At 39.8% G+C, this 22,470-nt stretch overlaps 4 protein-coding genes across 4 annotated transcripts; 3 read left to right on the forward strand and 1 right to left on the reverse strand.

The window, feature by feature from the left end:
• Positions 1-1,018: 1,018 nt before the first annotated feature.
• On the forward strand, positions 1,019-2,378 carry mrpl32 (mitochondrial ribosomal protein L32). Its single transcript, XM_020634833.3, has 3 exons — positions 1,019-1,188; positions 1,381-1,571; positions 1,911-2,378. Exons 1-3 carry the CDS (start codon positions 1,092-1,094, stop codon positions 2,160-2,162), a joined length of 540 nt encoding a protein of 179 aa, XP_020490489.1. The 5' UTR covers positions 1,019-1,091; the 3' UTR covers positions 2,163-2,378.
• A 1,293-nt stretch (positions 2,379-3,671) lies between these two features.
• Positions 3,672-5,216, forward strand: zmp:0000000930 (uncharacterized). Its single transcript, XM_065958293.1, has 2 exons — positions 3,672-3,944; positions 4,646-5,216. The coding sequence occupies exons 1-2, from the start codon at positions 3,811-3,813 to the stop codon at positions 4,980-4,982; spliced, it is 471 nt and encodes a 156-aa protein (XP_065814365.1). The 5' UTR covers positions 3,672-3,810; the 3' UTR covers positions 4,983-5,216.
• Positions 5,217-5,696: 480 nt separating this feature from the next.
• On the reverse strand, positions 5,697-10,013 carry ccdc127a (coiled-coil domain containing 127a). Its single transcript, XM_020633268.3, has 4 exons — positions 9,883-10,013; positions 9,209-9,346; positions 7,565-7,809; positions 5,697-7,476 (listed from the first exon to the last, which is right to left on the reverse strand). The coding sequence occupies exons 2-4, from the start codon at positions 9,336-9,338 to the stop codon at positions 7,030-7,032; spliced, it is 822 nt and encodes a 273-aa protein (XP_020488924.1). The 5' UTR covers positions 9,339-9,346; positions 9,883-10,013; the 3' UTR covers positions 5,697-7,029.
• Positions 10,014-10,155: 142 nt separating this feature from the next.
• On the forward strand, positions 10,156-19,077 carry sdha (succinate dehydrogenase complex, subunit A, flavoprotein (Fp)). The gene is made up of 15 exons (XM_020634294.3): positions 10,156-10,296; positions 11,348-11,431; positions 11,605-11,766; positions 11,954-12,097; positions 13,018-13,182; positions 13,292-13,440; positions 13,613-13,737; positions 16,262-16,430; positions 16,532-16,727; positions 16,815-16,986; positions 17,279-17,397; positions 17,576-17,687; positions 17,806-17,936; positions 18,196-18,309; positions 18,411-19,077. The coding sequence occupies exons 1-15, from the start codon at positions 10,234-10,236 to the stop codon at positions 18,495-18,497; spliced, it is 1,992 nt and encodes a 663-aa protein (XP_020489950.1). The 5' UTR covers positions 10,156-10,233; the 3' UTR covers positions 18,498-19,077.
• The last annotated feature ends 3,393 nt before the right edge of the window (positions 19,078-22,470 follow it).

Genomic DNA, 22,470 nt, shown 5'->3' on the forward strand with positions numbered 1-22,470 from the left:
TGCATATAAAAATGTATAATATACCAGCCCAACCTCTTCTCCTGTATTTCTGTCTTTTATAATATGAAAAATATTTATATTATGAAAATCCTTTAGGAAATAAGGAAGCTTTAATTAATATATATATATATATATATATATATATATATATATACCAATAATTGTATTGATATATTTTTAGTACAATTCAGGTAAATTATTTGAAATAAACACAAGGTACTCCTACTTGTGCTCTAATGAAAGAATAAGCGCTAAGATATATTTCCACCTTTAACAGACCAAGGCTGTGTCAATGCGACTTCAAGGTGGTGACAACGCAAAAACTACCTGTACCCAACCCCATGGCCCCTTCTGGCCCCCACAACTCAAACATGTAGAATGATGGGCAGCAAGGGTCAGGACTCAGGACATCACTAGGGATGTCAAGTTGGAACCTCTCATCACAGGTGTTTGATCCAATTAGTCCCACCTTGGGAAGGCTTTACTCCAGCATCTTAGAGTTACACCCCTCTTCCTCATCCAGATCCACTGACTGGCTTTATCTGCTTCATCTGACGTCTCCCATTCTATTTTTCGCAAACTCTGTCCCTGCACTCCCAACTCCCAATGAGACTTAGGCTCAATTACAGTGAAATTATACATTTATTATTACTTTAAAAAAAAAAAACACATGTATTGCAATGCTTTGACATTCAAACGATGCATTTAATGAAATGAATTTGTTCCTAACTAATGTCACAGTTTACTTTTTTTAAACTAATTCAAAAGCACTTGAAATTATTAGATAATAACTGGGTTTTTTTAACTATCGTGAAAAAGTACGAGAATGCATAGAGGTAAAAACTTAGGTTGGTTTTAAGAATTATCCTCGAGGCCGCTGCACCATCCTTTTTGAATGACTCTGTGAATGTTGAAGTGCAGTTTGAAGAGTTGACCGGTAGGTGGTAGTAACACGCCAAAAGCTGTCATTCCTGGATGAAATGAAACAGAAGAAGAAAAAAACTACTGTCGCTTTTTAGTGACGTACTGTTACTGTGTGACCGTGAGCTGTTTGGCATGTTGGAAAGAGAGTCAGCGTGCTGATAGTAAAAATGATGAATTTATCGGCTTTAGTCCACAGTCTCAGGTCCTCTTTACTACATATTGAAAGCAGACTGCTGCAGGTGGTGCTACTGGACAGACAGCTGGGTGAGTTTAATGACTGGAGCTCAGGGACGCTAATCTTTGTGACAAGCTCTGTCCCTGACATAAACATACAAGGATAGTGGGCTATAATACGGTGTATCTTTGTTGTTTGACCTTTTTCTGAAGTCCCTGCTCGTTGGCTGTCTTAGCTGTCTAAGCTTCTACACATTGGTAACTTTTTGTCCCTGTTTGCAGCTCCAGCGCTGGCAGTGACTGGCCCCAGCCTCCTTCCTCAGCCCGACAGGGAGGAGGACCTGGAGGAGAGTCAGGAGCAGCCCCCTGGTCTTTTGGACAGCATCCTGTGGATGGCAGCACCCAAGAAGAGACGCACTATAGAAATCAACCGCACCAGGAGGAGAGCTGAAGAAAAGCTCCTAAAAGTCAAGGTACAGTGATTAAGACGACCAGCGGAGAAGAAGGCTCATTATTCCCACAACAATGCCATAAGAGATGTTACCTATCTGTGTTGACTGAATATAAAGGATTTGTAAAGGGTCGCAGACACCATCTGTAACTCACCGTAGGACATTTAAGCTCAGTGGCATTTTGGAAATCAAAAGTTTACATTTTAAATATTCAGCAGACACAGCTCTTAAGTCAGGTTTCTGCTCTTATACAAGTTGTAAAGATTATTCACCACCAGTGAAAGATGATGTGTCGTAAGAGGTATAGAGACAGTGTTTCTGTTCCATTGTCCGACTCACAGTCTCTGTCTCCTCTCTCAGACTAACATCGAGCCGTGTCCAGAATGTGGCCACATGAAGCAGAAGCACATCATGTGCGGCTTCTGTTATGCGAAGGTGTGCAGGGAGACCGCTCTGATTCGTCAGCAGATGAAAGCGATGGAAGGTAGCCCGCATGGGGCCCCCAGTGTGGAGACTGTCGTCCTGTATGAGGGCGAGACGCCAAGCCAGCAGGACAAAGACAAGAGGATTGTAGAGAGGTCTAGGAAGAGGCCTGCATGGTTCAGCTACTGATGCTAACATGTAACACTATGTGTGACACATTTCTTCACTTCTCTCTGTGTACACAATGTGATTTATCATCATAAAGATTTATGGCTCACACAACAAAAGTCACTGAAGTTGTAGTTGTCAGACATCATAGATTAATTTTTGTCCTTTTCTCAAATGTAGCCAAGTTATATTTACTGTGATTTAAGTGTTTGACAATAAATGTATTATTTGACAGTATGCTCTTATGTGTCTATGCTTTGTTAACACAATGAATGTGTTTGTTAAATTCATATTTATTTTATTCAACTCTGAAGGATTTTTTGGTTGAAGGGCAACCCCTGCTCTTCCATGATAGGGTAAAAAAAAAAAAGTTTTTGATGTACTGTACATCTGCATTATAGGGAAGGTAACAGGTGTTAGCATCCTCCTCCCCTCCTGTTATCGATGACTCAACTTTTATCAACCTCTAATTTAACCCGTTTTGGTCTGATACCTGAAATGCATGACAACTGAGTCAAAAAAAAAAAACAGACTGTCTGTTAGATAATTACTTAACACACTATAGTCAGATATGAATAAAACACATGGGAGTGAATGTAAACCCTGTAACTGATCATCCAGTCATTTTCATGATTTAAATCCTTTGTTAATGACTGTCCTGTAAAATTGTCTTCTCATGATGTCTGACACATTTCTGCTTCAACACTCAAAAGAGAGGACACATTTTTACAAATGTTTTCAAAGCAATGTCTATTAATCAGGACTTATCATCAAACTGGGGTCATGTTTACTGGCTCTTGTGTTTCTGGATTAGACTGGTTCTGCTGGCATTGAGTCCAGCATATCTTCCACTGCCTCAGTCACATCATCACACACACCCTCTGAACCAGTTTGACCCTCAATGTCTGAGCAGATGTGGGATTTATTTCTTCCTCTTTTCTAAAAAAAAAAAAATCAGTCACAAACATCATCTTTTCATTCTTAACATGATACTATTGCAGTTTGGGATGAATGAGTTGGATTATGAAGTGATATGAATTTCGTTCAGCTGTTTCCCTCCCATGACACACAGTCTAAGTGAGAGACATCTGAGGAGTGGGGATGATTTTTTATCTTTGGTGAACTCCATATCAACGTCATTCAGACAGATTCGTCATTTAATAACGACCAACACACAGGCAGCTATAGTGTGGGTGCGTATACAGACATGCTCACAATCAAATCCTACTCAGAGTGTCATGTGAAACACTCAATGTTGCAAATGTGACTCAAATAACTGGTGGCTTCACTTTGTATCTTGAGAGACTCCAGTATAACACATGTAGGTTGAATAAATGAAATAAGTGAGGGGTCAGATTTCACTTTCATCTGGGTCCATATCTCATGTCATGGAAAAAAAAAAATGCAAGCTCATTTTCAAATGAAACCAACCTTCAGGATGCCTGGAGTGATGACATTCACAACATTCACAGCAAAGGGATGCAGAGGAGTAAAAATAGAAACAAGGCTGGCTATTTAAGACTCACAATTTAAGACTCACCTCTCAGACTACTTGGTACACAGGATTTGATGATTCTTTGTGTCCGTTTCCCTTCAGTTTTATAAGGTTTTTTCTTTTTTAAGGATTTTGGGTTTGGATTGAAATTATCATTCTTTACACACTTACACCATGAACTGTGTGAGCAGAGGAGGCTGCTACCTGGTCAACTCTTATTGTGATCTTCAAGAGGACAACCAGTGGAAGAAGGAGAGCTATGAAGCATGCTGGCTCAGCCTGGTCCTTGAAACAAGACCACAATACAAGTAGGTTGATCCTCACTTGAAATTCTTCTTTCTAAAGATTTATTTTTGGGCTTTAATGTAGAGATAGGACAGTAGAGTTGGAAATCAGGAATGACATGTGGGAAAGGAGCCACAGGCAGGATTTGAACCTGGGCCACCTGCTTGGAAGACTACAGCCTCCATACATGGGGTGCACACACTAACCACTGCGCCACCAGCACCCCATTGAAATTGTTCTTTAAGAAAAAAATTTTTAAAAAAGTTTTATCATTCCCCACGACATGTGGACTACTTACTTCTTGCATTATGTTAGTGAAACACAGTAAAATATTTTAATATGTATGCCATAGTACACAGGTAGGTGCAGAAAAAAGCAGCAGTATAGCAAGAAAAGAACAAAGCAGCATGTTCTTGTTATATATTTACTGTAAAAACATGACATTGACATGCTGTAATATTAGTGGGAGAAACCTCAGCGATTCACATACAGCAAGGTATAAACTTGTTTGGGACAAGTTGCACTACATGACCTTATACTGATCAGTGATGTCATTGCAGGTATTTTTTCTTGTGTACTGAGAGAAGTGAGGCAGAAGTTAAGACTCTATCCTCAAGTTGATGGCCATTTTAAAATACTTCTGAAACAGATATAAGGATCCCAGCACCACTCTACGACTTAGAGGGGATTAAAGGTAATTTATCCAGTGTGTAATGTGTTCCAGGCTGAAACTGTCAGAGAGCAACAGCATTCACAGAGAGAGCTACAAGCAGCAACAGGTGGTCCACTTCATGGTGCAGAGGAGTCCGAGCCAGACTCTGAGGCTGGGCAGCGACAGCGGAGCCGTGACAAAGCACCAGCTCCCCCTCTTCAACACCAGCAGAGGATCAAGCACCTCAGGCAGCTCAGAACAACATGCCTTCATACTGGGGAAGGAGGATAAACAGGAAGAGGCTGCCACAAGCCCAGATCCCAGCAAGTCACGGAGGGTGAACTTCAGAGCCTCGAGCCTGATGTCCTCACCGAGGGAAACTTCTGAGCGTGCACAGAGGAGGGTGTGAAGCGAGGAGAGGGGATATGAGCTGAAAATATGACAAAGCCTTTGTTGGTTTGATTTACATGCTGGTTGTACAAGCCATCTTCAACATTGCTTTATGGGAAAAATTGTTTCCAGTTGATTTACATAATGCATATTGTTTTTATGTATTACAAACTACTCTACTCTACTCAGTGACTTCATCTTTTCACTTTCAAATAAACAAAACACTGATATGAAGAAAATAATCTCTTGGGTTATTGACTTAAGTTTCTTTTTTCTCTTAAACCTTTTACCAAATCACTATCTCATTAAAGTTGAAACTATGCTGTATTTTTAAAAGGTATAACTTATTTTTTTTTTAAAAAGGAAAACTGCATGAACACATTCTGTTACAAACTCTTAAAATTCTAGAAAAATCAAGTTCATTGATCATTGATTTTTGAGGCTTCACGAAACTGTCCAGAAACTTTTCCTAGCTTCCTCTTTTTAATGACTTACATCCATCCACTGTAGTTTATCGTACTACTATAATGAATAGCATCAATTGTTTCTGAGTATTCCTATGTTACAGTAAAAGCTTCCACATAGCTGGTATATTTGTGTACACAATTCAAGATCATAAATTCAGTGGCTGCTCCTACATGTGGAAAACAACATCACTGAAGGATTATCAATGAATTAACTTGTTGGTTAAAACAGAAGAGATTCAAAGAAGAGTAAAAACACAGCCTGGAAATCAAGTCTTTCACGAAATATTTATTGAGAGGATTTTACCAAGTGGTTAGTGTCAGCACATGTCAGTATTCTATTTCAGCATTTATTGACCAAGTTATGATCAAATCAAAAACCTAACAGCCTGGTTACCTTATGCAGATGCTACAGCTTTAGTTGATCCTTTTTATTGCAGGAGTGAAGCAGGAAGTAAAAGGGTAGAGACGTTTGTTTTTTTGCTGCATGTTGCTAAGTGCTGTGCTCACCGTGGGTTAATGTGAGTCCCTGTAGGTACAAACAACAACAAATAGTACAGTCTACACTGCTCTGCTTTGTAAAGTGTCTGCAGATAACAGTTGTTATGAATTGGCACTATACAAATGAAGATGGACTGATACTGTCTGGCCATTTTGTGTTGTTAATTGTGGTACAATTTCAGCACTTATAGTCCCCTCACATGCACCCACAGAGTCGTGTTTCCCTGGTAGTTTAACAGCCCTAACACACTTGAACAAAGACTTAAAATGTAAAACCGGAGATCATGAACAGAATCCTTAGACTCATAAATTGTACAGAGAGAGTAGAGACAGATATTGTAGATGAGGGAAAGTAATGGACAAATGTGCTGGTAAAAACAGATAATGCCCCACAGACATCATGATACTCAACAACTGATCATAATAAACATGGTCAGAATACTCAACGGACAGACTTCAATGACTTTTCCCTTAATATATTCCTGAAAAAAGTGTTTACAATTCCTGGCTGTTTTCTCTCATAGTAGCGTTTATGATGAGAAGGATTTTGTTTCCTCAAGATGATGAGTGGGTGTTATCGCATCACAATCAGATCCGTTATTGAAGCACCTAAATTCATACCCAAGGTGTAGGCATACAACATATGCAGCTTTCTGTAATTCAATTCACTAAGGGGGTGGGAGTTAAATTGACACACATTTTCCAACAACATTTCCAAGGGGCTTTATGGGAAAAAATTGGATCTCTATGTAGTTTAGTTCAAGTTGGAACCTCACTTGGATATCATCTGGATGATCCTAATGCATTCATTCATACGTTTCAAACAGCTCATTGACAGTAAACGGGTCTTATTGGTAGAGGGGATCCTGAGTTCATGGAAGTATATATTTCAGTGTGCTTGAAATATCCCTACTTTTCAAAACTATGTGATATAGGGAGGGACTTTCAGATGCTGGGCTGTTCCCTGATTCCCTGTTTCGTGTCTTAATAACATCCCTGTCGAGTAAAGATACTGAAGAGTGAATAATACATGCATTTCCATTCCCAACCCACATTCTTAAAAGTCAAATGAAAAACTAAAGCTTGTATTTGTCTTTTTAGTTACTTTGCATGAGACTGTATGTTCCCTCCTAATAAAGCTTCTTCAGCTCTCTTGTGTTTCTTGACAGTGACCTGCAGCTGCCAGTATTTGAGGTAAACCCACATCAGGCTTCCATTCTTCCTCTTGTCCATGTTTAAAAGGTCCGCACAGTGCTTATCTCGCTTAAAAATGTCCTTCAGATCAGACTCTAGATCCAGTTCTGAACTGAGGGGGTCTTTGATGGCCTTTAGCAGCATGTTTTTCTCCATCTCCAGCCGTTGATCTCGAGGTTGTATCAGGGAACAGTAGGCGTTCTGGCGCTCCAAAAGCTGAGCCTCCAGTTCTTTCAGAGTGGCTGAGGCTCGGTGGTACCAGTTGTTCTCTCGCTCCAGGGCTTGGTGCAGCAAAGCCCCTGCAGCTCCAGACTTTACAGTCTTTTGTTTCTCTTCTTCTAAAGCCTCACGGTCCTTGTAAGGGAGAAGACAGTGTTTTGAGGTATGATAAACAACAACTGGAGTAGTGCACAATAACAGTAGAGGAGAGGGGAAATGTTACCTTCTGTAACTGTTTCCGTTCCTCCATCAGGTTCTGGCTCTGTGAGACAAGTGCCTGCTTGTAACCTTTCACCCTCTGTCTCTCCTTCTCCAGCTCCAACTCTAGCACAGCTGCTGCCCTGCGCCTTTCTGTCAGCGTCTCACGGTACTGATCCTCCATCTTGGTTTTTATTGTAGACACATCCTTATCATACTGAGCTTTCACCTTTTGGATCTCCCTCTGAGATTCCTTTGTCCAGATCCAGCCTGAGATCAGAGTGGGAGGCAAGATACGGGATGAATTACATTTATAATCTTCACTTTGATTTACTTAATAGTGATGTGTAGTTCGTGAACGATTCGTTCAAAACGAACGAATCATCTGGGTGAACGAACTGAACTGAATCACTTACTGAAAAGAGTTGTTCATTTCTCAACTTCAGTTGCTCTCTCCTCTCTCCCGTCTCGTATCTCTCTCTAGCCCGTAAGAGTCACTCAAAGCCCGCCCTCCCTCTCCTCTCATGTCAGTGATACGTACTGACTGAACCAACAGGACGGAGTTGGTCGGGAGCTCTGTGTCACTAAAGCCCGCCCCTACTTCTCCCTCTCATGTCTCCAAAATTGAGGAAGTAGCAAATATATTATTTAACATTTAGGTGTTGCGAAAATGTATGTGCTTTTTATAGCTGCCGTCAGTTTACAAACAGCTTTTATATCCAACTCAATTTCACTCAGCTGACTGTTTTAACATCTACTAACGATCGTGTTTCAGTCAGGACAGTGTGTGTGTGTGTGTGACTGAGGCTGGTGACTGACAGTCTCGCTCGTTCAAGTTCAGTCAGTGTTTCGTTCATTGAACGAACGAGAGGAAGAGAGAGACTCAGAGGCTGAGCTCCGACATGAATCACTGAACGGGAGCTCCGCCTCCAAGTCACTCTCTTCCTCTCAGTCAGTCAGTGAGTGATTTGTGTACTGAACGTACTGAACAGAACGGTCGGGGAAAATAAATGTGATTGTTTTAGCATCTTTCAGTTTGCAAACTGTAGCTTTATCCAACTAAATTCTCAGCCCTTTTGGCTTATTATTCACCACCGGCTGTTCTCAGTACGATCGCGAGCAGAACTAAACGTTCGGCTGTGTTTCAGCTTATTAAATTCTGATTCACAGACAGAGCTGCAGAGAAGTACTGAACGATTCGGTGAATGAATCTTTTGAACGAATCACTGAACTGATTCTACTGATTCAGTACACTGAAAAGAACTGCTTTTCCCATCACTATTACTTAAAACACTATTTTTTATTTTCTTTGCAGGGTAAATGCTTTGAAAATTAAAGAAGTATTTAATATTATTGGACATACAGCACATGAAATAGAATCAAAGTCTTGGTTTGTTTTAGGGTATGATATAAAATAATTTTCTTCCAATCTTGTTTTGCATTCTTGCAAATTGAGAAAGTCCTGGAAAAAGGATTATGTATACATTTGCAAATCAGAAAAAAATGTCAAATGAAATATGACTGCATCAGTAAACATGTGCATTTTTAAAAACTCAACATTTACAGCTTGCAAGATGTCCTTGTCTATATTATACAAGTTAAAAACCCCGTGCAGGTGTACTCTGTTACCTCATCTACAAACACTCTCACGTCTCCTTGTGTAACTTACGAAATGCGGCCAGTCCGAGCATGGGGACCAGAAGGGCGTAGTTCCATTGGTTCCCATCCCCGCCCCCCGCCCCCCTTCCCCTGGGGTCTGGTTGGATATTCCATCTGGGGGGGTCATTCAAGTTGTTCATAGAGGCTGCTGTAAAACACATGAATCAAAACAAATCTGTAAACACTCACTGCAGCAAACAAAAGTCTAAACATTACAGACAGCTATAGGGGCTATAGATAGAAGTAGATAAGTCAAAGCCTGTGTTGTCTCATAACACAATGGCTGTCCTAGGACCCAATGTACTTTGCAACAATAACAAATGGCTGAACAGCTGATCATTAATAAACTAGGATACTTAAAACACGTTTTTGAAAGTGTGTGCACATATGTTGTACATTACCCAATGATAAAGTGTTATTATTATTAATTTCTGTGTGCAATTGGAAAGCATTTATCAAGTCACTGTATCAGGCAAAACACCAGTCAGACATGGCTTGGGAAGTTTGACAGTCAAGCTAACCACAAACACTGTTAGCTATGAGCTAACATGCTAGCTAACATCTTTGCTTTATGGCGTATGCTCGCTACAGTATTTTATACAAACATGAAACGGGAAAGAATAGCTGCATTGGTCCGACTACAAGCCGTTGTATATTTGTTAAATATATGGTGCTGTGTCTCACCTTGAATGAAAAGTCTAGGTCACTTATACATTTGTTCCTGCACACCCAGCTTACACAATTTATTACGCTCTAGCAGTCAATCCAATGCCGACGAAGGGTAGTTGATAGAAATAGTCTTATATAAAATACTCAAAAAGACAAAAAAAATGTAATCATTGGTGATTTATTTGTGGAATTACTGTTTTATCAAAGCAGAATTTACCATACAAAACACTCTAGTAAATATTTTTTTAATAATACTATAATGTGTTATTTAAAAGGCGCCCCCATTTTTGCGAGTTGGTTTGGTCCGGTGCGCTGGTAAACGTGATCCTCTGCCGTCTTCCAGAATCTGTCCCTCAAACTGACAACATGGCGAGTGTTCGTGCTGCGTCCCGTCTCCTCTCCAAGAGGGTCCTGTCTAAAACAACACCAGTGAGTTGTCGTAGTTGCATTTTATGTATATTATACATATTGTCTGCATGTTCTCTTTTGTTGTGAGTGTGATTAACGTGAGTTGCTGATTTGTCCAGCTTTCGTAACCGGTAGACTCTGACTTGCGTAAGCTGTGTTATGTAGCTCAGGGTGTTTCAATGTGACTCCATGAAGACGAGCTATTTGGTGACTTCTCCATGTAATATATAGCTATACCACCCCTGTTTGTGTCGTTTTTTTAAATATAGAGTCATGTTTTTAGAAAAATGTGATCACAGTTGGGGTTTTCGGCTTGTTAATGTCAGTTTCCTCTGTTGTCCTTGTGGAAAACAGTCAACATGCTACATGTTAGCTGTGCAAGGCTACAGAGAATAGAATAGATGTTTATTGCCATCTGCACAGGTACAGGACAGTACAGGTACATTGGAATTGAGTCAGCTTCTACAAATAAAAAGTTAAAATTATATATAAAATAGAATATCATTATAAGATTTAAAAATTATTTAAAATAAACTGTACAGAAGTTATACACTGTATTAAAGTAAAGATATAATACAACAAATAACAAGGGGAACACTGTACAATGAAATGAAAATATAAATATGTTTTCTTATTGCACTTATTATCTCTTATTGCACCTGAGGTTATTGCACTGTTTTTTGTTTTTTAAGGTTAATATTGCACACTTGTATTGCACTGTGAGGTGGTCAGCTGTCCATTTAGTCTGTGAGGTGAAGAGCTGACATTTGTGGAGACTGTTATAATATCATCATATTTAATCAAAGGAATAACAAAGCACAGAGTGAATTCTAATATTTGCACCTCGGTTATTTAAATTTTACGTTGTTGTGATGTGTTATTAAATTGTAATTTAAATCAATCAACAGATAAGCTGCTATTAATGTATAACTAAACGAAGCATTGTATGCCTACAAACAAAGTGTGTTTACTGTAGGTAAGCAGCCTTCTTTGTAGTCAATATTACTGATTTGAGGAAGGTGCTGAATTAGTTTTATTTCTCCAATCATATAATGTTTTCTCTTTTTGCCAGGTCCCTGCAGCTGCTGTCCAGGGCTCTAGGAACTTTCATTTCTCCATCTATGGCAAGAAGAAAAGTGCCAGTGTATCAGATAATGTAAGTGAAGTTTTATCTGCTCTCATGTGTAGATCAGCATTTTGTCTGTTTTTTACTGGAATGCGTACGCCATAGGATACAGAACAGTATCAGCAAACGTTCACATTTCATGTTAACAATTGCCTAAAACACGTAATTGTAAGTTTTACAGGAAACTCTTTTGCTTTGTTCAGATTTCAACTCAGTACCCTGTGGTGGATCATGAGTTTGATGCAGTGGTGGTTGGAGCAGGAGGAGCCGGACTTAGGGCAGCATTTGGCCTGTCAGAGGCTGGATTCAACACTGCTTGCATCACCAAGCTCTTCCCCACCAGATCTCACACTGTTGCTGCACAGGTATAACAACATATTAACTTGTGAAGTGAGGCTTTTTTTCTCAACTGCATTTTACCAGCCTCAAGTTATTTTTCTAAACCCATAGTGGCATTTTTTAACACAAGTCCATAGTTTTGTTTGCACTGAATTTACTGTACATTAATGCTTTTTCTAATGATACTTTTGTTTATATTAACCTGGGTAACAGGGTGGGATCAATGCAGCTCTGGGTAACATGGAAGGTGATGACTGGAGGTGGCATTTCTACGACACAGTGAAGGGATCTGATTGGCTTGGAGACCAGGATGCTATCCACTACATGACTGAGCAGGCTCCTGCAGCCGTTGTAGAGGTGACCGTTACTGTGGTTATTGATTATTATTGGTGTTTGCCTTGACTGGTATTTAATTTGTTTTAGGCATACGGTAATTTTGGTAGAGACAAATGTTCATTACATTAAGTGGTTACTTGTATGTAGTTATAGCTTAAAGCAGGGTGGGACTGTTTCTATAATTGTGACCATATCTTTAATGCACACCCCCATGTTTTGGTTATAATATCCTGTTAATTCCCCAAAGTTGAGGTCATTTCATTGTTTAGCTGCAAAAAAGTCTATCTGAATAAAGAGCTTCCTGAAACACCAGTGATAATTAAAGCTTCAGAACACATCAGTCATGTATTCATTTCTTCATTCCACACAAGATCCAGCCCAATTAATCCAAATGATGTGCGTCACAGGAGTAAAAAAAACAAGATTTTGAGCGCTGGTGCACCCTCAGCACATCTCAAATACAGTATACAACCTAAAGATAGGGGAAAAGCTACACAATTTATCTATTGAGCTTAAGCTTCAAATCTGAAATATTTCTGAAGGTTAGAATGATGACCTATGATTGACTGGCGACCAGTCCGGGGGGATTGGCTCCAGCCCTCCTATCCTGAATGGGGGAAAAAGCTGTATAGATAATGGATCGATTAGAATCATTATTTTAGTTATTTTTAGCTCAAAAGCAATTATCACATACTCATATACTCGTCCAACATTTTGGATTTTGTTGAATTAAAATTAAAGTGCTTTTGCACATGAATAAATTGCAGTATTATTGCTTGAAGCTAAATAAAAAAATCCCAAGAACCAAAAAAAGCTGAAATTCTAACTTTTCCATTGTACAGATAGTGACACCATTTAAAGAGCTTATGGTTTATTACCGGTACTTAAATGTATGAGACAACTGTAATCCTCAGCCTAATGTTTCTGTACCTCTTTCCCAGTTGGAGAATTTTGGCATGCCATTCAGCCGCACTGAAGATGGCAAGATCTACCAGAGGGCCTTTGGAGGGCAGAGTCTCAAGTATGGGAAAGGGGGCCAGGCTCATCGCTGCTGTTGTGTAGCAGACAGGACTGGACACTCACTGCTGCATACACTTTATGGAAGGGTAAGTGAACACACTTTCCTTCCTTCTCTGTATCAGTCCATGGACAAACTGAGAAACCAGAGATTCAACACAGTGTTACACGTGTCCCTCTCCTCTTCTGTTGATTTAGTCACTACGTTATGACACCAGTTACTTTGTGGAGTACTTTGCCCTGGACTTGCTGATGGAGGATGGAGAATGTAAAGGAGTGATTGCTCTCTGTATGGAGGACGGATCTATTCACCGTTTCCGAGCCAAGAACACTGTCATCGCAACCGGGTATGCTACATGCTCACTGCCTGCAAATTCAGAGGAAATCAACACTTACTTAATTTCATGAACAACCAAAGTAGTTTACAACTACAGTGTAACATTTGGAAAGATTAACGGACAATTCATAAAGTCTGCATGAGAAACCAAGATAATTAACTACTTGAAACTTTCCTTCCAGGGGTTATGGAAGAACCTATTTCAGCTGCACATCTGCCCACACCAGTACAGGAGATGGAAATGCAATGGTGACCAGAGCTGGCCTGCCCTGCCAGGATTTGGAGTTTGTACAGTTCCATCCCACTGGTGAGGAAAAGAAACAAACTTATTAAACCTGAGTAAGAAAATAAATGTGAGAACCTTGTTTAGAAAGACAGGCGGTTGAGTTCTCTGCAGCAGCTTCATGCATTATTGAAACACTTGTTGACATTGAGACTTAATATCAAATAGTACTGGTATATATTTTCTATCACTGTCAACTCAAAGTCCACTTTGTTATTGGTCTTAAAAGGCGCGATAAGACATGGTATAAATAGTCTTTGTTCTTTTATCTGGTGGTCAATGTTGTTCCATGTTCTCATCAAGTTCATATACTTTCTGGAAAATTAAGAATTATTGAGCAATGTGAGCACCAATTATGACTTATTGACTAATGGTATGAATTATTATGTATTCCTGTTTGGTTAGTCCCTTAACTCTCTAGATCTGCTCTGTGTGTTTTTTTAAACACTGTACTCGTGCAAGAGTTTAAAGGACCAATTCTTAAAATATGCTCCAATAATAGACCTCGGTTGCATAAAGTGGTCGTCCTTAGTTTTGGTCCTGCTAGACATTTGACACCTGACTCCACAGTTATACTTGAAGTAGCTGCATCATGTGAGCTGTGGGAGGTCACCAAAGGCTGAGCTAGAGTGATATATGTGTTCTGAAAAGATCTGTTTACCTGAATGCAGACAATCTTGAAAAACAAATGAAGTTCCATGATGAGGTTTACTCTTCTGTTAAAGCGCCTAAAATAGTTCTATATACCTTCATCATTATCCAGATGATTGTGACAGTTCTTAACATTGACCAGTGGGCAATGAGAGCATTAAGTCTTCTGATTGTGTTAAAGAGAGACAACAGGAGCGCTTCTGGTATCCCTCAAACCACCGGTGCACATGAAAGGGTATACTTCATAAAAGTGGAGTGGAGAAAAACATTGTATACAGTAAATTATCCAGTTCCAGAAACACAGGATGGTTTGAAAAATATAAAAGTCCTTTAATTCATAGGTCTAGGGTGTAGTGACACACTGACAAAGAGAGTCACCAAAGGTGTGCACAGGTGAAGGCCTGCAACATTTTTTTCTGGCCTCTAGGACATAAAAAAACACATCAGATATAAGTCAAAAGAGCAATCCTCACTAGAAAACCAACATTAACATACTGTATTCAAGGGATCCCATAATATCAATATAAACGCATCATAAAACAGCAAATAATAGCTGAATATTCATTTTGAAAAGGTTCAGAGATCAATTTAAATTAATCACTGTATACCTAGATAATCCCAAAAACAGAGAAAAGAAAAGAAATCCTTTTTTCTCCACTTTCTTCTATGAATGTGTGTTTATGTCCTGCAGTGAGCGCAGCAAGCTCTGTATGAATGGAACTTAATTATAATCTTAATCATAGACTGTTTCTTTTTCTGACTAATAAATAGAATGAATATGAACAGTACATACATTTGAGATAATCCTTTATTGATCCTCAGTGGGGAAATTCAAGAGTTTAATTTGAGTATAAAACTAAACCCCCTTATCACAGTTCAGTTTATAAAACACTCGCCTGGAGTTTCTATTGATACTACGTGGTGCCCTAACCGTAGAGCCGAGTGGATTTTATGTTGACCATATCATTCGACTTTATTGATGGTAGAGTGGTTCAAATCGATCACATCAGGAATACTTTGAAGTTCATTCATCTTGAAGATAACTTTGTTTTTCATACAGTTTATTATTGAAATATACATTTATTCCTATTATCCAGTTATCAACATTTGGATCTAATGGCTTACAAAACCCTTTTTATAGAAGAGACAAGATCTCAATGATAAGTTACCATAGTAACCCAGAGGAGTAATGTGGCCCATGAAAGACTGAGTCATTTAAGTGTGGCTAAAATCCAAGGACTAAGGTCTTTGCACACTGTTTATTTCAGATGCATTTTTTTTCCAAGTTACGCAGGTAAACCTTGCACACCATGTCTGATGCGTTTATTTTTCTATTACTGCAAAAGTTCCCAGTCAAATCAACATAAAATCATTATGCAGTGAAGATGATTTTGTGTGCTTTTCACTCATTAAAAAAAAAAGAAAAACAAAACTCGGTGTCTACCCTCTCCTGAATACAAGAAAAGAGCAAGGAGAGTTTCACCTGTTAATAGAGGAGCTGCAGAATTATCCTGATTCCAGGTGAATTTTAGGATGTCAGTGTTCCAGTTTGATATGAAGACCATCAACTTCCGCCAAAAAACTGATCCTGAACAGAAGCGGGCAATATGTTTGAGGTAGTGAAGGCACAGACGTAAATAAAAAAACCTGCAGAAAATGGAACCTGTGCTGAATAAAATCATGAGGGACGAAAGTTTCATAGTCAGTGTTCAAACATGATTGACACGACAAGATCGTATTTCTTTTTAAACGTGCGCCAATTTCGGAAAAAGATGGGCTCAGTGTGCAAAGACCTTCAAGATTAGAACTGGATAACTGCAACTCATCTGTTTGACGTCAAAATGAATAGTGTTTGCATGAAGTCCCTTTAAACCCATACCTCTTTTTTCTTTAACAGGTATCTATGGAGCCGGGTGTCTGATCACAGAGGGTTGCCGTGGTGAGGGAGGTATCCTCATTAACAGCGAGGGAGAACGTTTCATGGAGCGCTACGCACCAAACGCCAAAGATCTGGCCTCCAGAGACGTGGTGTCCCGCTCCATGACCATTGAGATCAGAGAGGGCAGGTAAAGAAAACATATTTGTGATGAAACACACTTAAACACACACTGTCTCTGGAAGAAAATTAAGAAACAGCAGCTAACTGTTTTTGTCTTTATTCCCTCAGAGGTGTAGGTCCAGAGAAGGACCACGTGTACCTGCAGCTCCACCACCTGCCTCCCCAGCAGCTCGCAGCAAGACTGCCTGGTATCTCTGAGACAGCCATGATCTTTGCTGGAGTGGACGTCACTAAAGAGCCCATCCCCGTCCTGCCCACTGTCCATTACAACATGGGGGGAGTACCCACAAACTACAAGGGACAGGTGAGGTCATATTTATCCACAGCCTGTTGCAGGTCATTCTCTGTCAAGAATATCCCCCCTAAAGTGTCAACACATTTTCTCCACCAGGTGATCACTCATACCAAAGGAGAGGACAAGGTGGTTCCTGGACTCTACGCCTGTGGTGAGGCAGCGTGTGCTAGTGTTCACGGTGCTAACAGGCTGGGTGCTAACTCTCTGCTCGACCTGGTGGTGTTCGGCAGAGCCTGCGCCCTGACCATCGCAGAGGAGAACAAACCTGGTGAGCTTAGCCACAACACAGTTTAAGCTCTGATTGAATTTATTTTACTCTGGAGCGTTTATTACGCAAAAAAATAAGTATCAATAATAGTTTTTCATGCTATTTAGATATTATATGTCCTGTCATTTTTCAATTGCCCGTTCTGATGTCAAGAAAATACTGAGTCGTGCTAATTAAAGATATGTAGCGCCTCTTGTTAGGGCGGGATTAAAAGGTTGTTAAATGTTACAGTATTCTTGTAAGCTTTACCTGCTGATTCACTGATGATTCTGGTGTTGTGTTTTCTCCTCAGGAGAGACTCTGTCCCCTCTGAAGCCCAGTGCAGGAGAGGAGTCTGTGGCCAACCTGGACAAGCTGAGGTTTGCTAACGGAAGCATGAGAACCTCTGAGATCAGGCTCAACATGCAGAAGGTAAGGTCACACCTGCATGCAGACAAACACTTGAGGAAACGTGTTGTAAATAATCCAAAAATATACAAATGTCTCATTATATGTGACACTGTGCACTTATAGCCTGTACCTGATCTTTTAGATCAAGTGCTTTGTTTACTAAGGCACGCCATAAACAAACTTGATTTATGTCTCACAGACCATGCAGGCTCATGCTGCTGTGTTCCGTACCGGCTCCGTTCTGAAGGAGGGATGTGACAAGATGGACGCTATTTACCAGACCATGGAAGAGCTTAAGACCTTTGACAGAGGTACTATATACCACTTTATATGTCTGTTTGATGTCCCGTGACAGATCACTCTGCTTTCTGCAGATCCATAGTATTGAACTGTGACTTGCAATGTGTCGGTACTGCTTTCCATCTGCAGGCATTGTGTGGAACACAGACCTGGTGGAAACGCTGGAGCTGCAGAATCTGATGCTGAATGCCGTCCAGACCATCCACTCTGCTGAGCAGAGGAAGGAGAGCAGAGGAGCCCACGCCAGAGAGGACTTCAAGGTCAGTTACTTTAGTTGTTGACATGAATGTGGTTGGTTATTGTTGCAGTAGTTGTATCCTTTGCTCCTCACATTTCTTTCCGTTATTCTCTGCCTACCCAAGATTAACTTTTACTGCCATTTGCTCTCAAATGTTCTTATCCTCGCTCTATCTCTCTCTATTTGTGTCTTTATATAATTGCTTAAAAAAGCAACCAAACATGCACTTTGTCTCACAGCCAGTTTCTCCTCTGACTCTTTTTTTCTTGAATATATTCCAGGATCGTGTGGATGAGTACGACTACTCAAAGCCCCTGCAGGGTCAGGAGGCCAAGCCCTACGATGAGCACTGGAGGAAGCACACCATGTCCTATGTTGACCCCAAGACTGGAAAGGTACATTCTCCTGCAGTGTGTTTTCTGTGTGCTTAAGGCTCAATCCTAGAGTTCTGCTATTAGAGTCAGTAATACAATACATGATGTTTGTCTAAACACAGGTGACCCTGGAGTACCGCCCTGTCATCGACCACTCCCTTGACGAGCAGGACTGTGCCCACGTCCCTCCTGCCATCCGGTCCTATTAAGAAGATCTCCTCTGCTCCACCTTTCCTCCTTCCCCCCCCCTCTCCTCGCACATCCAGTTTCATATTTTTTTCACTATTTATGGAGCCTCTCTTCCTGTTTTAGAGATTACATTTTGGGACAAATTATGCTTATGGCTGCACGTCTGTATCCATTTAGAATAGTGAAATACAAAACTGTCTTGTCTTTACCCATCTGTTCCTCTCTTTCATGTGTGCTTTGCCTTTTTTTCAAACTGTAGCAGATGCATTTCAACACGGTTCTTGATTTTTTTATATATATCATAATGCATACAAGACAAGTGAGAAACTGTCAGCTTGGAGCAAAAGGACAATAAACTAGAGCGGTTGACGTGTACCACCACACTTGATGTCACATGATGACAACAATAGTCTCATATTCTTGTCTTGCAAAGCATTCTAAGCTTCTTTAATGACTGCTTCTTTGCTCAAGCTCTATGAAGAGAAGAGGTCGAGGAAGAGTTGGAAACCTGAAACACACATGTTGTCATTGACACAGTGGGAAGTTATAAGTATGTAAATATTGCAGAAATGTTAAATAAACATAACTAGTTATACTGTATGTACTTGATGTATGTATGATGTAGTCTTTTCTCACTCACTATTGCCTTCAGTAATGGTTTTTGGCGTCTTGTGATGCTTCATGTGTGCAGTCCAAGTGATCACATAAATCCTCATTAGGATGTTCCGTACATGATCAGCTCATAGACGTGATGAAGCAATTTACAAGTCTTCAATGTGAATTGTATCCAAATATAGCAGCTTTATGAGTGTATCTATTATCCGTTCGGTCTAACTGTATTTCTTCAAATACTGATCAGAGATATTAAGTTCCAGTTATAGTAATTAAGTGCTTTGACTTTTTCTCTGCAAGCTATGAATTATTCTGAGGGGTGATGTCAGTGCTTTTCTTGGAGCATTAATGAGAGAAGTTTCCATTAAAACAAATCTGTGTGTGATGGCGTAATATGGAACTTATGACCATATCTCACACTCCAAATAAGAAGGATGTCCTTGTGTTGTCGCTTGAAGTATTGAAAACACGCCAGGCTTCTTGTGCTGAATCTTTAAAAGAGTGACTTAATTTATTTGCCTGTTTAAAAAAAAAAAACAGAAGTTCATTTTCTTCAGGGTTTGCAAATTGTACTTTTTTTTCTTGTGTTCAATAAAGTGCAGAATATGCATATAAACAAAAACTCTTGATTTGTTGTTGAGGGGCAGATGGGGAGGATACCTGTATATTTGAAGGTTATACAGTTTAAGAGCCAATAATAATCATTTACCTATTACAACGTTCTGCTTTAGGTCATAGGTGTCAAATGTTTCATAAAGTCAAATAAAGTAAAAGTCAATTCAGAAACAGATATAATGTATGTATTATTGTGTAAATGTGTGCACGTGTGTGTTTTCTCAGGTTCCACTGGCAGTCTTCATGTCATGATGAGAAGGGATACAATTAGCATCTTTTTCTGGCCGTTCTTTTTGTTGTTCTTTTCTGTCTGTTATATTTTCAGGATCAATGTATATTTATTTTTTATCATTTCGATAAAATAATTCAGAATACAACAAAAAGTCTTGTATTTTATTGTGTTCAGTACCACTTTGTGACCGCTATGGGGCAGCACAAGCACACAATTGAACAATAATTTCGGTGGCACAATCTGTTTTAAATGAACTGTTCTTTTGCGTTTTCTAAGGCTGCTGACATGTGTTGCTCATTTGGCATCTCACTCAGAAATGTCAGTATTTCTTGTACTAGTAAGTGGCGCTGTACTTGCATAACCTTTCCAGAAATTCCAGAAAGAACATCAATTGTGAGTGAACAAACAAGAGTAATCTGAGTCACTTTCACATCCTGACCAGCTGTAAAAGCCAAACCCAGAGATAATGGAGATGAGAGGGATAGAGGTCATCTCCACAACTGAAGACTAATGCAACATGTGGTTGCATTGAGAATGAAGAAGAAGGACTGACACAGACTGTAAAGGTGGTTAGGGTTAAGGTTAAACAAAAGAGTGATAATGTGAGTTTGTGCTGAAGGACTCTTGTGAGATGCATTCCAGGATTTGTAAAGGTAGGTTTGACTCTTAAAACTACAAGCAAACAATAAGAATAAGAGGAGGATAAAAGTAGATGTTGAAGGCAGAAGGAGAAGAAGAAAATAAGTCAGAGAAGCAGAATAAAAAGAAAGAGAGAGACCGGATGAGTGGGGAAGAGAGGCTTTAAAGTCCTTACCAAGAATGAGGAAGTTTAGAAGAAACAGAGGACAGATTATGACCATGTGGAGGAGGAAGGAATGAGGAATGAGGGAGGAAGATAGAGAAAGAAGGAGGAGGGGGAGGAGGGTATGAGTGTGATGAAAGAGAATGTGTCAAAGGAAGAAGTGAGGGTGGGGCTGGAGTTTGGGGTAGGGACCAAACATTTCTCATGGCAGCCCGGAGCTCCAAACATTTAGTAGAGCTGATGTGTCTCCACACTCTGTCTCCAAACTCTGCTGCTGAGTCTGACGCAGAAGCTGCATCGCTTCTTTTGCGATGACTAATTAAATGAATTGTTTTGTATTATATTGTAAAAAATATATTTCTCTAGCATTCAGAGTTAGCTTCATCTTCAGCTGAAAATTTTAAAAGAAGTTTCACCTCTCCACCGAACATTTCATTTCGACACCTTTGAAGTCTTCTTTGTACGGAAGCCCTAAGCAGATATGCATCCATGCCTTTTATTTACTCTGTATAAGAATTTTTTATTTTTTTTTTCTCTTGTGATGCCCACTGATTTATCTGGTATCACTTGAGCTGAAAGATTGCATGTTAAGAGATGATAATAATTTCAATAACATCTCTACTGTCTGTAACGCTACAGATGTGCCATTGGTCACTCAGTAAGCTAAAGGGCAGGAGTGTCAGTTGTGTATCTGTATTTATATTAACGGCAATATTTTAATAAAGTTTTTGGGAAAATACCCATGAACATGACTGACTGCATTAGTTGTCCAATCACATTAGAGGAAAAAACATGATTAGAACAATACCAATTAGGTGCCAATGAAAATGGGAGTGTCTGAAAAATATGAGACAAACCAATGTTGAAGAGGAAATATTATACCCCTCCTCCACCTTTTCAAACAGTCCCCTGTGGTCTAAATGAAACATCTGTGCTGTGCTTTGGTCAAAATATGAATATGAATCAAGCACCAGAGGAGGTTTGTGACCCTGTATAAACCAGCTCTCTCAGAATGCTCTGTTTAAATGCAATGAGACCCCCCTGAGTTTTCCTGTTAGACATCACTCCTCTGTAGTGAGAATAAAAATGGCCGACCTGCGTAAAAGTTTTGTTCTAGACTGGGGGTGGAGTCCATGGGTGGAGTTATCAGGGGAGGGGAAGGGGATGTTTTTTTTTTGTTTTTTTTACCAGAATCCCACTGTGACATCACAAGTGGAGCAAATCTGAAACGGAGCATTTTTCTCTGTGTTTTAAGACTTACGCAGATCAAAAACAAAGGACTGGATGGATTTATTTCACATTTTGTGGGTTGGTAGACACTTAGGTTAACCAAATATATGTTCAAAAACACTATCAAAGTGGATTTTTCATAATATGTCCCCTTTAAGGTCACTGCAGCCTCAGGACCAGGTCCCCTGCTTTGCAAAAGTTTAAGAACTTAACACTTGTGTTTAGTCTCCGCCCCTCAGCCAAGAAGTACCCATTTTGAATAAATGCTGAGGTGCTATAGTGTGTACCAGGCGCAATGTACGCATTGTCTTGTCTTGTCTGATTAATGTCTAACATGTTTAAGTAGGTAAGTAGTAGTAGTAATGTTTGGAGGGGGAGGCGCCTCTGTGCCCATTGTAAGAAAAGAGTTTCTGCGTGTCCCTGTTTTGTTTTCTAAACCATCAGATAATTATCCTGTTATCACGAGAAAACAAGCTTTGTTATCTTGACATATGAAGAGAAG

Source organism: Labrus bergylta, chromosome 8 (assembly GCF_963930695.1).
Source record: "Labrus bergylta chromosome 8, fLabBer1.1, whole genome shotgun sequence".
Lineage (NCBI taxonomy): Eukaryota > Metazoa > Chordata > Actinopteri > Labriformes > Labridae > Labrus > Labrus bergylta.